This window comes from Mesitornis unicolor, unplaced genomic scaffold (assembly GCF_000695765.1).
Source record: "Mesitornis unicolor isolate BGI_N332 unplaced genomic scaffold, ASM69576v1 scaffold19065, whole genome shotgun sequence".
NCBI lineage: Eukaryota > Metazoa > Chordata > Aves > Mesitornithiformes > Mesitornithidae > Mesitornis > Mesitornis unicolor.
Window position 1 is genome coordinate 85177 of NW_010187738.1, and position 16559 is coordinate 101735.

Consider the following 16559-nt stretch of genomic DNA (forward strand, 5'->3'; position numbering starts at 1 on the left):
TACGATTATCTTTATGTAGTGCTTAATTCTGCTTTCACTGTTTCACTTTTGGTTTTCCTAATGATGGGAAGAGTTCATCAGGCTTAAATACAGGTCTGCAATTTATTTACTGTAGTGACTTCAGCGTAGCTCAGGGACAGCAGAACTGGGCTTGAGCTAGCTACTAAAGTGCAACGCTACAGCTTCGCAGCGCTGACACCCCAGAAAAATGAGGCAACACTTGACTGAGGCCCTTCTAGCCTACTAAATGCTAGTAAAAGCCTTGGCCACTAAACAGGAAAACCCTCCCATGTACCAAAGAGAGTTGCAGACACACCAGGGACTCCAAATGAGATAGGACTTTTGTACTGAAGCCAAGAGACCCCAAAAGAGCTTTCTCAGTCCCATACCCCCTCAACTTCTACCCCGACATTCTTATAAACCACTGAGTTCTCCTGGCTAAGGGGTTTCCTCTTCATTCTGCTCTTTGAATCCCCTCTTGTTTCAAATCCCCACAGCGCCTCACACAATAAACAGGAAGCAGATTCTAACAACTTTGTCCAAGTCTTCTTCCACTGCTAGCCTAATGATAGTGCATATTTCTCCCAGCCCTGTTGAATACTTTCCAATTTCCATTTAGAGCCATTTGGCTCATTCAACATAGGCAGCATTTGTGATATTTGGCAAATTACTCTTTTTTTCCTCACGCTTCCTATCTAAACCAATATCTTTCCTCAGGGAAAGGCTAATAGTTCAGTGTTGCAGCAAAGAAAAAAAAACCCTATCATCCCCAGCTCCAGGTAGTAATCCATTTGTACCCTGAAACATGAGAGCTAGTATTTAGTGTGGGTTTAACTTGGAAATATCATTCCACTTACTGCGAATGTGCCCATTTTGTACAGCACAGAGTATGCAGGCAGCACTTCATTTTTGAACACGGCTAAAATGATACTGTCCTCAGTGTCCCATGGCAATAATTTCCTTGCATTAATTACAACCCTTAAGAAAGTATTTCTTTTTATCTGTTTTAAATTTGTTTCCCTTAAATGTCACGGAACCTTGCCCCAGCACCTGTAATATGGCACAGGGGAAGAAGATTGTCAAAATGGCCTCGTGCATTAATTAACTCCAGCATCTCCATCTCTTCTCACACAGAAGCCCCTCTTCCTCAGCCTCTAATCGTTGCTCTTCACTGGACCTTTTCTGTTGCTTTCCTTTGTCCTTTTTGAAGTAGGGCCGCTAAAACGCAGTATTCAAAGTGAAGATTAGCGCTGTGATGAATCTTTGATTTCTGTTCACTGGGTACATGAATCTCCCTGTTTGACATTTATATTCTGCCAGTGTTCCAAAATGAATATAAATAATGCAAAATTTGCGATAATGTGATTTCTTAATTCAATTTACTCAAATTTCTGGCTCAATCATACATCCACATTTTTGAAATTATAAGTTCTTGCCCCAGTGTGATCGATACAAATCCTCACACAGAAATAGCTGTAGTCTTAGAGGAGCAAAGGGCAGTCCAACTAGCACACTAGTTCTGCCTGGCAGTGACTGGTACAGAATACTTACAATATGTAAGAAAACCCCAATACCAAAGAACTGCAGACATCATTCCTGCAACAAGCAAACGTTTTAATTCTGATCAGTTACTTACTGTCAGTAACTTACATCTCCAATTCAGATATCAGTACCTTAGTGATAAATCTATTTTCATTTTAACCATATATGAGAACCTGGCTTCATTAATCCCACATAGCAGTTCTGCTAGCTGAAGAGTCAAAAGCAGCCATCATCCCATGCAAACAAGGAGGTTATTTACTTCACTGAAGTATATGCACAAAGAAATGGGAAGGGAACAAGAGAAGACATCACAAGTCACTTGGCTCCTTCTGCCACATGCAGCAGAGTCCTTTATCAGCAATGCAGAACAAGCAGTGAGATGACCTCCCCAGGCTGCAGCCACCAAACAGCACCTTCCATCCTACCAAACCCCCAGCAAGCCATTGGCAGGGGTTTGTTATGCTTTCCATTTCCAAAGTTAAGGTCTGGAGAATATCATACCCAAGACAACAAACCTGGGGAGAAATCAGAATTTCTATGGCCTATCACACATAGAAGGCCAGAGACATTGCTTGATTGCTAGCTACTGGTGGGGAAGTCAATTCCTCCCCATGCCAATAGTCACAACCACCATCCTGTCTTTCTTACCCCACTGATGTGAAGGACCATAAACAGCCATCTCCAGGCCTCTCCCCACCCCATCCTGTCCAGCTGTGTCTTGCTCTCCACAAGCTTGGCCCCAGACTGTCTTTAGGACAGCAAGATTCAATTGCCCAGGCCACTGCCCTGAGAGTCCAGGGGTTCCTCCCAAACACCTCCCATGGCACCATCTAGATGTGGATACATGAGAGGTTGCTTGATGTTTTAATCAGTGGAGTCAGGGTGCTCAGCTGATTTGGGCAATTAGAGCAGAAATCAGAGTGTTAGGGCTGCTCAGCAGCCAGCTGGACATTTGACAGCTGTCAGACTTCATTTACCTGCTGACAGTATTTAATCTGCCAGACAAGAGATCCAACTAGGGTGCCTGTCATCAGCCCCTTTCTGGGACCCAGAGGAAGCCTTTAAGAGGCATGACACCAAGAAGGACCATCTAGGGCCAGGAAAGGAATCTTAAGGGGTTTTCTTCCCTCTACCCTTCCAATTACTTCTTCTCCCAGCTACATCTCTTGCTGCTACCTGTCTGTAACACACGCTGGGAAACTGGACAAGGCAAATTCCTAGGGGTAGTGTTAACCAGGCTCAGGCTGGACACAGCATTTTGGATGAATCATATGGAAAAGGCAGATTTCCAGGAAGCAAAGTTGGTAAAAATGTTGAAGACTACCCAAGTGAAGGGCAGAAGAGATACAGTTGTGGCACTGAATAGCAGTCTGCGGTCAGAGGAAAGACATTCATTCCTGGGACAGCACGTGGATGACTATGGTCAAAAGGGAAGACATTTTATCAATCATGTCAACACCTAGTGGCATTTTAATCTCTGGTGTAGGCGAGACCTTGTTGATAAAGGTTCCCATACGTACATATGGGGAAAGACTAATTCCTACACACTTTTAAAGCCCTACTCCTCCTTCATTTGACATTATTTTCACATGGCCTAGAACTGCCTTGTTGATATTACAGTCCAGGAGCTTGGCAAGTTTGCAGAGTGACTATACCAAGATCATTTACGAGTCACAGGACTGTGAACAGGCATCTGAAAGCAATAAACAGGTTTTTAATGTTCAGGGTTTGTTTTGCTTCTTAAGCTCTCTCGTTGAAATAAGAACTGTCCGGATTGATTTGCAGAGCCACGAGAGGTATATGCTTTGTCTGTTGCCAAGTTTCAGACCAGAGGAAGCTTTGACAAGAGCTATATACCTCAGAAATTGGGTTGATCATAGAAGTTCTAACATTTCCATAACTATAGCAACACAAATGGCCCAGCTAAGTATTCCTGTTAATGAGACACACTTCAAGGAAGCAATTGCTGTACTTCTTGTTATAATAATGTACTCAAGAGATCTGAGGATTTCATTTCTCCTTCTCCACAAGCCAGCCAGGATTTTAAGGGTTGGGGCTTTTTTTTTTTTTGGTTTAAGGAACACTCCATTGTACTATTAAAAACTTTGTGGGTTTTTTTTTTCTTTTAAAATTTTAAGAAAACATACACATGCTTTTTGATTCTCCAGGATTGGTATGCCAAGACACCACTGGGTAAAGCACGTAACAAAGCACTGGCACTGAAAAAGAAGGAAAGGGAAGGACTTGAAGGAAAAAAATAATTTCCTCAAGAAATTTGCATCTGGTGATATCAGCCACAGCTCCACTTCACTGAAAATGAGGAAACGTTAGGAAAACAGACACGTCGGAATAACGCACCCCAAGTTACAGCTATTGCAGGAAAAAGAAGTCCTTTCTGAATAAATTTTTTTAAAAAAATCAGCTGAGACATCAGTGTGACATGTAGCGCTCAGAAGATGAAGAGTTAATGACCACTGACTTGCTTGAGCATTATTTATTCTACGAGGTTTCAGGGGGCAGTGAGGTTCATTACTCAGGACTGTAACATGCCATCAACTTTTAGGCTATACTCATTTATTTCAGCAAGTAACTCTCCTTAAAAATTGATGTCACATTAATGTCTTTCATTACTTTAATATCCTATATGCTTTATAAAACTAACTGCTTTATATATCTGTAAGTCTAATGTGTTACAGTTCTCTATAAAACTATTACAGCTATAAAGACTGCTTTTTAATTGCAATGGATTATAAAACACTTAATGCAATCTACCACAAGCTGAATATTTACATAGCCACATGAGAACCAGCACTGTTTCACCTTTCTGATGCCTCATCATGGAAAAACTCATATATGTGGATGTTAGCAGAAAACATTAATAAGCAGGACAAAATCAAAGCAGTCAGGTGGTGTTCATTTTGGTGGATTTCCCAGGAATATATTTTGCAGTAGAGCACAATGCCCAATTACCTTGTTTGCACAAATGGCAATATACCTGTTGCTTAACAGCAGCTGTAATGGCAGCCTGGAATAGGCCTGCTGAGCTTTCTAAAAGATTGTTTCATGCTCTCTTAAACTCGACCCACCTAGATCTGCTTCAGCTTCTTCTAAATCCAATCCCACAAGCTCTGTTTAAGTAGCCCATGAGTGAAAGTCTGCCCCATCACATTCAGACCTCCCTTATAAAGCCATGTACAGATGCATCCTGTGAGATCACCGTGGCTGTTTCCATGTGCTTGAGCAGCAAAACGTGCTGCTTTGTGGCTGGAATGTCTTCTGCACAGAAGGACCTAAGGCACGCAGGGGCACAGCTTTCCCAGTCTTGTGCTTTGATATAGTATCTTCTGCTCAATAGAGTCCATTAGGCCCCATATCCAAATATCATAAGCAGCAAATGCAGGGAACTAAAACTTCTCAGGAACACAATGCATTTCTGGTGAACACAAGTCCTGCCCCCAGCCATCCCAGCAGTAATCTGGCTGCTGGAGCCTCATCACAGCCCACACCAGGGACCCCACAAGTATGAGCTGCCAGACCCTGGATTTAATCACTTGCAACAGAGCAGCTACAAATTTTGGCTTGCTTGCTTTATTCTTCTTTACAGACGCTTGCTTGCAGCAGGCTGCCGGCTTCACAAATTTGGCAGCATATTCCAATTTAAAAGGTACTCTTCAACTTCACCCTCGGTGAGAAGAGCCAGACTTTCCAAAGAGATGGCCGGGTTTGTGTTAAAAAACCTCATCTCTGCTCTCATCTTCAAGAAAACTAATTTGGATAATTCTGTCCTCAATCTTGCCGACAGTGGAATATTCCTCTCCACAACAGGTTTGACAGCAGAACGTGATGTGATGAAAAGACCGCATTTAGGTTGGACGTAAGCAAGCCCATTAACCAATATTTCAGCAGGTTCAGTGCAATCTCAATAATGAAGTAACACACTGACTGGCAACATCCATCTCCAGGGCACAACTCCGACCCCATGCAGAAAGGATGCATGAACCTCTCACCATCCCAGGTGTGCTCAGCAAGGCAGAAGCCCATGCTTTTTCCTCCAGTATTCACTAGTTTGTGGGGGGAAGTAAGCACTGAGGCAATTTAACCTCTAAGTATAGCTTGCAGTGGTGGCTGCTTTCGGTTTAAACTGTGTTTCTTTTTTCCATGGAGACTTCGAAGCCACAGCTGGTGTCTCTACAAACAGCTCTGTGGGTGCAGGGGGGTGACAAAGGAGCAATAAAGCAGACAAGCTCTGCCTGCATAGCTGCCAAGCCCTTGCTCTCCTTTAGAGAGTCCTCTCAGGGGGTATGGGGAGGGAAGAACAAGGAGCAATTTCAATGCTATTTATAATTATTATTACAGAAAGTGCAGCTACTTGAAAATGAAGCTGTTGCATCAAGCAGAGCCAACACACAGTAATTTCAGTGTCAATGGCTGAACTATTCTATTAAGTGGCCCTGGCTGGATCTCCAACACCCATCCCACTGTGAGGCTAATAGTGCTCTCACAAGGAACATTGCTAGAGATGCTCTACCAGGTCTGAACATCAGTACATAGAGATCTTTCAGCACAGGAGAAAAAAATAAAAATAAAAATAAAAGGATTGTAGCTTTGCTAAGCCCAGCTGCAGAGCTATTGCGCTCTGCATCCCAGCTGCAGCCTCCTGGCACACCAATCCCAAAATCTGAAGAGGGAGGAAAATCCCCTTTGCTATTTCTTATCCCCTACTCAGCTTCCAGCAAGAGGTGAGTTTTGGGGAACAGTGGAGAGAGGCACCAGGCTGCTTTGCCTTCCAGTGTGGTGGTGGGAGGTAATCCAGCAGCACCAGCAAAGTTGAGAAAAGAAGCTGTCATGCTCATTTATATATGTAAGTGATCTACAGAATTATCATCTAAATTATTTAAATGTCCCATTACTATTAAATTACTGGGCATTCATTGTAAGAACAGTCATAATACAGTAACTAATTTGGTATTAATGTGAATGTCAGCATTTCATTGCAGTTATTTTGTACTTCATCATAAGATAATTTACCAATAAATTAATTGGCTTAATTGCTTCCTCCAAACCCAGGAGAACTACATATGACATGACTTTTTAAAAGTGTTTGCACTCACTCCCCATCTTTCTGCTTTAACCACACTAAGTGGGAACCCCTTTGAAACACTTGGGGAGGCACAGCCAAGAAAGAGGGAGCAAAGGGTGGTTTCACTGTCCCAGAGGCAATAAAGTCTTGGCACATCTCTACTCTGGGGATTTTAATGTGCTTTAAATACAGCCGTGCTTGGAGCAGGAGCCCAGGTTCCAGTGCCAGCTTTGCAGGGTTGTAGGTGGTGGAGCAAGGAGCACGGCCTCAGCACTCAACCTCCATCCAAGGCAGGGGAACCACCTGGGAGCCATTCCTGCCCACGTCTCTGTTGTAAAAGCTCCCCCATATCACCTTTGCCTCCCCAAAATACCAATAACCCCCAATGCCCATCACCTGGGCATCAGCTGACAGACCCACTCCAGTTGGAAATCAGTTGCTACCAATTTGCCACAAGGCAAAAAATAGTGCCCTAATCAGGATTTCAGGTGCATAGCAGATACCCTGCCTCAGATATCTGCCAACTGATTTAAACCCTATCAGTAATCCTAAGAAACAAGCAGTTCATAGTAGCGCTTGGAATAGGATAAGAAAGAAACTAAAACCAAGTGGAGTCCTAAGTCACAAGGCATCAACTCCATCCTATTCCACAGCACCCACCAAGCACCCAGGGAACAGCCTCTCGATATCTTCAGAGACCCCAGGCACCATCTGTTTGCCTCCATGCAGAAGGTCTGTCTACCTCCTGGCCCCAAGCTCTCGGGGCTGCAGCCAACCAAAGGCAGCCCTGGTCCCACACAGCCAGGCGGGAGGGCAGCATCCTCAAGGCAGGAGGGATGAAAACTGGCCCTCACGAGGTAAGAGGCAGCAGCCGCTGTGAAGTCACACTTTTGCCATGTGCCACGGGTATTATTAGGTCCCTGGCTCGTGTCAAGTGCTCGAGTTATGCCGCTGTGGCCAAAGTCCTTTAATCAGACACTGTAACTCCCGTTAAGAGCAGTGCCAGCCCTTGTCTCTTGATCCCTGCCAATTCTGCATGAGCTATTTTGCCTTGCTAGCCTGGATGGACTGATTTAGAGATAGGATTATTGGGAGTGCCCCTGCCTTCCTGAAAACTGACTCCTCCAGCACTGCTATTTTTACAACCGGTGCTGAAGCTCTCTGGCAGCCACAGCCAGCCTCCAAGAGCTCCCACCCCTCCACTCCCCAGGAGCTTAGGAAAAGTTTATTGCTGTTTTCTTCTCCAGGAGACAGGAAAAAAAAGCTCCATTGATAGCCCAGTGGGTAAGGACAGCTATTTTCTCCAGATTCTTGGTTTAAATGTTTTTTAATATATTAACAAGGCTCTTCTGCAAAGCGTGGGAACAGATTGCACTGGACTCAGCGTTTTGGCACGTGCTCCTCCATCCACCATCAGGGCGAGATCAGCCCAACTGCAAAATGGTGCTAAATCTTTATATACGATGATTTACTTTGGTCCTGGGCAGCCTTCATCACTCCAGGCTGGCAAATGCTCCAACTCCAGGTTGAAGCAGCCCAAGGGAATGCATTTCCTTCCAGCACGCCCTGCCCAGAGACAAGTCCCAACCACATGGTGCCTGCTGTAGCTTATTGTTTAAGTTGCCATCAGAATTTTAAAAAAAAAACCCCACAATCCGACATTTCTCAGCAAAACACCCCAAATCCAGTAATACAAAGTGAAGCTGACTGTTCTATTAACTCTCATCCTGCATCAGCAATTTTCTAAAGTGTGGAAACATTATAATTGACTTTTCTGCTAGTAGCAAAATGTCATTTTTTTCTTAATACTTCCTAAGTCAGTAATGCATTTCAAAAACCTCCAATGCCACTACCACAACAGGACTTACAAATTAGCACATTTTTAGCTTTTCATTAAACACAATACCCAAAAAAAAAAAAAGCCTCATCATATTAGGGTTTCTCTCCTCATTATTGAAAGTACTGCGACTTTGGAACTTCGCGCAGCAAATTATAATGCACTCAGCCTGGGTCCATTGTAAATCAGGGCTTCAAAAAAGGTGTCACGTAGTCAGGCCCTCTTTAAGCACTGAAAATATTGGAGTCTATTTGAAAACGCCTTATGTAGTCTCTCACTAGCCTTGCAAATCATCACAGCACCGGGTAGAGCTTCCTTTTATTTTTTGCCTTGTGGCATCAAGCCATTTCTATTCCAACCAGAAAAAGAAGATTATTTCTTGCTGGGATTTCAAAAAAAACCCTCACGCCTGAGATAACAAGCTGCATAAGATCCCCAAATCATTAAGCCTCTTGTTCAGCTTTGCACGGTATACATGGGCCTGTCCTCTCCAAAGGAGAGGGGGTTTATCCAACCAGATCCCCAGCCTTGCCCTGGGATGCCTCTGGCCAGCAATGCTTTTCAGAGGCGACCACTAAGACATCACCACGATGCAATCAAAGGTACAGTGCCTATGCAGCCTTGGCTAATTCGCGAGCTCCATGCTGAAAGGCTGCTACCCTAGGAGGATGCTGAAGAAGAGGGACCATTTCTTTTGCATAGCAAACAAGCACCAGCCCATTTTTTCCACCGTTGCATTCGGCAAAAGCAGCGAGCACAGCCTCGGTTGGCCTCAAGCATTACAGCCCTCGGCTGGAGTCCCCTTTCTTAGCAGGGGGCAGAAAATAACAGGGGCTATGCCAGCACAGGAGCAGGGAGAGGCTCGCACCCAGCCCCTGGACCCCTATAAACCAGGCACCTTCCCAGAGCAGGGTGCTGCCAGGCTCTGCTCCCACCAGCTCAGCAGCCTTGAGGCCAAAGGATGGGAAACGCAAACTGCACACCCTTTCCCATTTTCCTAGCCCTCTGGAAAAAGGCTGAACATATCCCTAATTTCCTCTGCACAACTTCAAACAATGCCAGCACTGTGCAGCTTCCCACAGGTGAGACACTCCTCTCCTTAAAAATATTCATGCTTTAAGTTGCTCAGGCTAGCAAGAAAGTCATTATTAACAAGACAACTAAGTGCACCCAGCAGAAAAGGTGAAGAGAAGCATGAAATAAGGCTGTTTGCATTTCAGGAGGGGAGCTGCAAGCCAGCAGCAAGGTAAAGGACATTCGCTAATGTCCTCTTGCAGCTTTAGGCTTATACCCTACCTCAGTTTCTCCAACAAGAAAAAGGCAACCAGTAGCAACACAAGGCAAGGATTAATACAGACACTTGGAATGGGTGAAGAATATCTCACAGCACAGGCAACAGCAGCACCAAAGCCCAAAATAAGCAACAGAGAGCAAGGAACTAGGAAAAATAGGACCTGCAGAAGAAAGCCAGAGACCAGCATAATAAAAAAGTAAATACAAGGAACTCACTTTCTCTCTCTTGAAGGGTCACAACTTCTACGTTAACGTAGCCTGTATGCAGCCACTAGGAAAGAAAAGGATGCAAGTGCTGCTTCACCCACCACTGCCTGAAAAACCACCTCAAAACCCCCAGTAAACACTAAGGAACTCAGGGGATGAGGCTTTTATCTGGCTCAGCGAATCACCTGCTAATGGGAAACCTGGCCCACCTGCTGCCCTCACAGCAGATGAAACTTGTAACAGATCCTTAGCAAAGCACACAGGGCAAGCGGGTCTTGAAGCAAGGGGACCTCAGCTGGTTCTCCTCCACTGTCTTCTCTAGCAGGTGTTCTGGGTAGGTCCCTAGAGTCCACATCAGGCTTCCACAGCATCTCAGCTGGGTCTAGCACCAGATAGAGACTTTTCTAGAAGTTTCCTTCTGAAAGTGCAGTTTGAGAGCAAAAATCATTTCGACAATAACAGTGAGCAGGCAGGTCCAGAGTGCATGGGACAAGGGGTGTGAGAGTCACTCCAAGGTTCTTGCTGCCCCATTGACCCACTCGTGAAAAGAAGGAAAGCCCTGTGAAGAACGACCATGTGTGGAGCTGCCACATAGGGCAGAGATGGACATGGGGAGGGGTACAGGACTGCCTCCACTTGCAGCCCTCCTCCTCCTCTGTACTGTGAGTCTCCATCCCTCTTCATCCAGCCCCTGGAGCCACAGCACAGCCCAGTGGGAGAAGGTTGATCTTAGACCAGCTGCGGCTTTTCCCACTTCTCCCAGTTGAAAGCAGTTCAGGTTTGTGATCAAACTAAGCTGGAGCTCCAGCCACCTCCAAGAGCATTTTTTTCATCCACATTTCAGTGTAATAACCTCTTAGAGAAGAGGACTAGAGGTGCTGGTTTTCAAACCCAGACACATCATTATTTGTCCCAGCTCCTGGTATCCTGAGTCATACAAGGAGAAGCCACCAAGCCTGCCCACCCAAAGGCTCCTTAACAGAGTAGGACTTTAGCTTTCAAAGTAAAAATAACTCAAGACCAAACTCCAGGAGGGAAAAAAAAATGGGGTGAAACAGGAGGAAAAACACCAAAAGAGACTATTTGGAGAGCAGGAAAATCTAGGCATCAGCCATTAAAACCAAAGATAGCGTGATGGACCAAGCCCTAGTGAAAGCTTGAGGAAAGGTTAAAGGTTGGGTGCCATCCTGTCCTCTTGTTAGGAGTAATTGGAGTGGTGAGTAGACTGGAGGATTAGCAGGAGGAGATGGAAATCATGCAAATGAGCCCATTGGCCAGCAAAGCCAATAGCCCCACTGTCTGCACAAAGTTTGGCTAAGTTACATCCATAATTGCTCTAATTAAATGTGCACTCAAACATCTCCATCTCAAATGTCGCAGCTCAGACAGCACCCGAAAATACTCTCACAGCACTACCCTTCAGGAGGGAGTGATGGGCAGGGAGAAATGCTAAAATGCATCAGGCCAGTCTGAAATTTGGGGTCTCAGCAGAGTCACATCAAAGCCCAAGAGAAGCCTGTGCTGGTGTGGTGACCCCTCATCCCACCACCCCCATTAGCCTAAAAACACTCATCGAGGAGCAACCCCTCCTCTCCCATCGGGGTGGGTTGGAGGCTCTATGCATGCGGGCACACCGTGGTGCCACCCTATGGCCCAAAAACTTGCTCCATCCTCACATGGTTTTCTGCTGCCCACCCAGAAGATGCCTCCATTCACGAGCCCCTCGAGCCGGGTCCTGGTCCGAGCTAGCATTTCAATTTAGGTTTATAAAGCAAATCCCGCTCCACTGCTAAGATAAAGCTCCTAAATCCCAGATGTCCCTGACGTGCCACCCTCACGGCAGTTAATGCATCCTCTTCCACCTACTAACAAAACCTCCTCATGGGGGAAAATCAAGGGCAGCCCAAAACCCCAGCCCCACACTTCACCCACCCAAGCCACCTTCCATATTCAGCAGGGAAACCCTTGGTGTCACCACTTCGAGAAGGGCAGGGACATTGTAGTGGGGACGATGTGCTGACAGCTCACCCCGCCGGGCACTGCCAGCGTGATGGATGGTCCAGGTGTGGTGGCTGAGCCCCAAGAACTGGTTGCCTCATCCCACCGTGGTGGCAGCAACCTGTAATTTCCGAGACGGCATTCCCAGCCTGTACCCCATAAGTGATGGGAGCGGGGGGGGCAGGAATGAAGGCAGAGCCGAGCAAGCAAACCAGATGGCTCTCTCGTTAAAGTGCAGCTGTGCCAAAGAGAGGTCGTAGCCATAATGAATCGGGCTGAGTCCCCACTAATTAATGCTGACAAGCAAAGTTCAGATGTGTCCACTGGTAAGGAATAAATCAACACACACCCCCCCCGCCCTGAAATGCATACAGCTACTGAGGGATAGTGGAGTTTGTTCTTCTGCATCCCAGAGGACAAGCAATTATCTCTGTAACTTTCTAGTTAGGGTGCACTTGGGAAATATGGCTTCCGATCCATAAATATCTTCCTTCCACAAATATGTTACACTTCCAGGTGTCAAAAGCTAATTTTGCATGGGAGCTGAAGAGCACAGGACAGCAGGAAATCAAGCTAAGGGCTTGTTGAAGCTTGTCGTGCCATCCAGCTCCTCTGCTTCTAGTTCCCATAGCATTTTGGCAAAGAAAACCTTTTGGATGGCAATGATGCTCCAGGTGGGGATCCAACTAGGGACTGGGGCAAATTTGGGTCAATTTTCATGAGTTTGAGGAAAAGGACTGGGGTTTAAATCCTGAGACACCCAATGCTGGATCCTCACCCTATATCAATTACAAGCACCTTTTTAGGTGGTCAGCCTGCAACCAGTAGTGTCAACAATGCAGCACATCACATCCCTGGCACCTCCTGTCCCAGGAGAGAGCCCTACATTACAGACACCACAAGGAGCCTCTAATCCCCTCCACCTTCCTTCTCTTCCTCCCTTCCTCATAGCCAGGGACCCCTCCACCACAATTACACCCTCTCTTCCCCTCCTCAGGACCCACCAGCCAAAGGGCACATGGCAAGTGAGGGGGTCCCCCACCTTGCACCCCCCCCTCCCAGCAGCCATGGGAGAGCATCACCTGCAGCGCTGGCTACACTGAGAGCAAACCCATATTATAGGGATGCCAAACCTTCCCCTGCCTCAGCTCACCAACAAGCACTCCTGTGTTTTTCAGGGCACACAGAGCCATTCCTACCTTGTGCTGTCCTATGAGCCACTTTGGCCAAACAAGATGTTTGCTCTTTCCTGTTATAGAGGGTGACATTATTTCACATGCCTCCTTTCCTCTTCCTTTTTTCACCAGACTCAAGCAAACTGAAAATGAAAACAGTGCTGTGATGTCATTAAACAACCTGTGGAGCCCAGTCCCCTACCGATTCCAAAGGTTTTGAAACTTTAATTGCAGGAACAGCCTTCTCTTCTGCAGCCACTAGAGATGCTTCTTAGTTTTTTGTTCTGAGAGATGGTGTCAAGGTTGGTGGCATCTCCTGGGTGAGTCCCCAGGACAGCTGCTCTCCTGCCCTTCCCCATTGCATACAACCTTCACAAGAGAAAACTGTCCTCACTTTTCAGAAAAGAGTTTGTTGTACAGGTTTCTTTTCAGCATCTCCTTCATCACTGGCTGCTTCTCCACTCCCAGGTCCTTCTCAGCGTAATCAGAGCAGGGCCGGTGGCTTTTATCGCCACTCTACGCAGGCAGGTGCTTAGATTGCTGCTGGCCAACTTGGGGCATTGAAGTTTGAGGTAGGCAGAAAAAAAGAGGTATTGGGTTGCAAAATTAGAACCGTGGCTTTTGCATGGGGAGGGACCAGCCCTTGTACTGCTCACATGGAGTTAAACCCTCCTGGATGGGTTTGGGCTACCCTTAAAAGCAAGCTCAACCCTCTGAGCATCGCTACCTAGAAATTAAGCTGGCCTTGCTGTACACCTTCAGCCATATGCCTTATAACAGAAAGGGATAGCAAGAGAAAGAGGGGGAAAAATGCAGGGAGAAGCTCAAGCCCCCCACATCTCCCAAAGGCAAACTGAGCTGAAAACTTCTTGTCTGCATCCACTTATGCCACTCACCAAAAGCCTTCTGCAGCCCAAAGCAGCACAGGCACAGCAGTCCAGTGCTTTCCTTTGCCACAGGAGCATTAATATTTAGGGTTAAGGGGGAGAAAACCAAACCCACAGCCTTTACAGCCCAAGCACCAGCAACCTCAAGAGCGATTGCTAAAAATAATCGGGTGTCCTTGCTGCCACAGACAAGGGGCAAGCTGCTAATTAGCAAATGCCATCATCACCCAGCCTTGTAGTATAAGGGGCTGCGTGACAGAGGGTCAGTCTGAGATGGTTCTCCAGGCTGGCACTCAGGGTGATATTTCATGAGCGCATTACTGAGGGGTTAAATAATTGGTAGCGCTCCCCTTAGCCTTTAAAAGAGGATGCACACCAGTATTGAATTCCTAGGGAATAATTAACACAGCTGCGATTCTTCAGTGGGGAGAGGGGGAAAGGGAAGCTAAGTATTTTTAGTTAAGCTAAGAGCTATAGGTTTTTTTATTCCTATAACTGATAGAAGGGGCTGGGGAGGAAAGCACTGCACAGTTATGAGAACTGGAAAGGGTATTTTTGAATCAAACTATTTACATTTGTCAAAGAAGGGCCACTATAAACCAGCATAGCACAGAATACCTTTCCATATTATATAGAGCTGTTAAAGGGAAATGTTTCAGCATTATTTAAATATTATCTAATTTCCAATAAAAACCAGACAAAATCAATGCAGCCTTGGGATGAGTTTGTATTTCACCAGGCAGCAGTTTTTACAGGAGAGCTGGTCCAGCAGCAGCAGCTCAGCTGGCTCTGCTCAGGCAATTGCATCTGCAAAAGTTTGTTTTTTTGAGGGGGGGACATGACACCCACTCCTACACAGAGACGTGCATCCAGCGTGGGTATCTCCATGGGTGTTGATCCTGCAGTCTGACCCCCTCCCTCAGCCGCCAGCCACATAACTGGGCAGTGCTGTCACATGGAGCAGGGAGGGGGAAGCGCTGGAAATATAAACCTGGGGACATTTCGGTGACAGGTTGGCTGTTTGCAAGGTGGCACCTGGCTCCAACAGAGAACATTAACCCTCCCGGCCCGTGCCCCGGGGGGACAAGCAAGCATCACCCGGGAGAGAAGCTCTGACTGCACCATCCTTCCAAGGTAGGCTTGGGCAGACGATGGTTTGTCATCTCAGGGCATGATAGCCTCACCATCCCAGCTGCCCACCTCTCAGTCCCCTGGCTGCGGGCACAGCATCCCCTTCCCATGGCCACAGGGTGCCAGGGGGCATCCACAGCCATCACAGGCAGTTCTGCCACTCAGTCAGCTCATTTTAATTCTTTTGGGGGGCTAGGAGGGTGCAAGCTTTAAATCAGTCATGCATTGCAGTGAGAGCAGCTGGAGGAAGAAGTGCCATGGGCTGCCAGCCCTCAGGCTCCTTCACTGCACTGGAAATTGCCCTGGAAAAAAAAAAGCCATTTCCCATTGCTGGAGGGCAGCTGTAAATCACGGCAGCAGCGACAGGAGCTCTCAGCATGGGCACATCTGGACTTGCTGGATTTTTTTAAGGCAGCCTCATGGTTTTTTGAGCCAGCAGGGCAAGTTATCATGGGCTGAAATTTCCCCAGTGTGAGGACTAAGTTGTTATGCGGCAGCTTAACTTGGGGAACAAGCTCACGCTGAAGTCATTTTACTCGTGCACGTCGTGCGCTTTCATGTGCCAGGAATGAGTTTTCCTCGTAATGTGAAGCCGGCGCAGACAATTTAAGTCATTATTAATAGATACTCTTGATCTGAGGAAGTAAAATGCTTAATGTTTTGTTAAATGAGGTGTACTCTGCAAACAGTCGTATGCAGGGAGAAAGTTAAGATGCTACCCCTGCATTAGAGGTTAATGAGTGTGAGGCTACTGCTAGTAAAGTGCTCATCCTTGCCAACATTTGGGGCTTGAGTCTGTGAAGGAGCATCTCTACTGAAGTGAGGAGAAATAAGGATGATCCCAGGCTTAGTTGGCTGCAGGATCAGACCCTCGCAGGTCTTGATATGTGGGGACCGGGATGCCGGAAGGAGAGGTGATGTGCCCAGGGCTGTGCAGCATTGCAGTGACCGAGGAGTAGGGCTGTGGTGTCCCAGCCTTCCTCCACCACCCAGAATTGCTGCCCAAAGATGACAAGTAGTTTATAAGCAGTTGAAAACCCCTTATTTTCCTTCAAAACCCAACCAGGGACTTCTCCCCTCCTCCTGGCCAGCCCTAGGATGCTCCACAGGTGTCCTGGCTGCCAGATCCTTTCTGCAATCACTGCTGCCTGTTTGGCAGCATTCCCCTTAGACACACAGGAATATCGTTTCACCCTGACATCACTTTCCACTGATCGATGGCTAAAGCACTTGACTTGGCTGGCAGGAGCTGAGGCTCATACACTTATGTGCACCACTCAGCTACAAAAGGACTTTTTCTGTCTACTCTTGATGGCCCTGGCTGTTTTTAATCCATGCCCCCCCCACCTCCATCAGTGATACTGTTAATCCTGTCATTACTGTGACCCAAGAAGCGAGTGTTATATGCA

General features: G+C 46.6%; 1 protein-coding gene across 1 annotated transcript in view; it reads left to right on the forward strand.

Moving 5' to 3' along the window:
- LOC104541489 (IQ and AAA domain-containing protein 1-like) overlaps positions 1 to 5232 on the forward strand; it is a gene marked incomplete at its 5' end in the record, with an annotated part of 81266 nt that extends 76034 nt beyond the window's left edge. The window contains 2 exon segments of the mRNA XM_010185562.1: positions 3711 to 3744; positions 5147 to 5232. Of these exon segments, the coding sequence (XP_010183864.1) occupies positions 3711 to 3744; positions 5147 to 5232 (120 nt within the window).
- Between the last annotated feature and the right edge of the window lie 11327 nt (positions 5233 to 16559).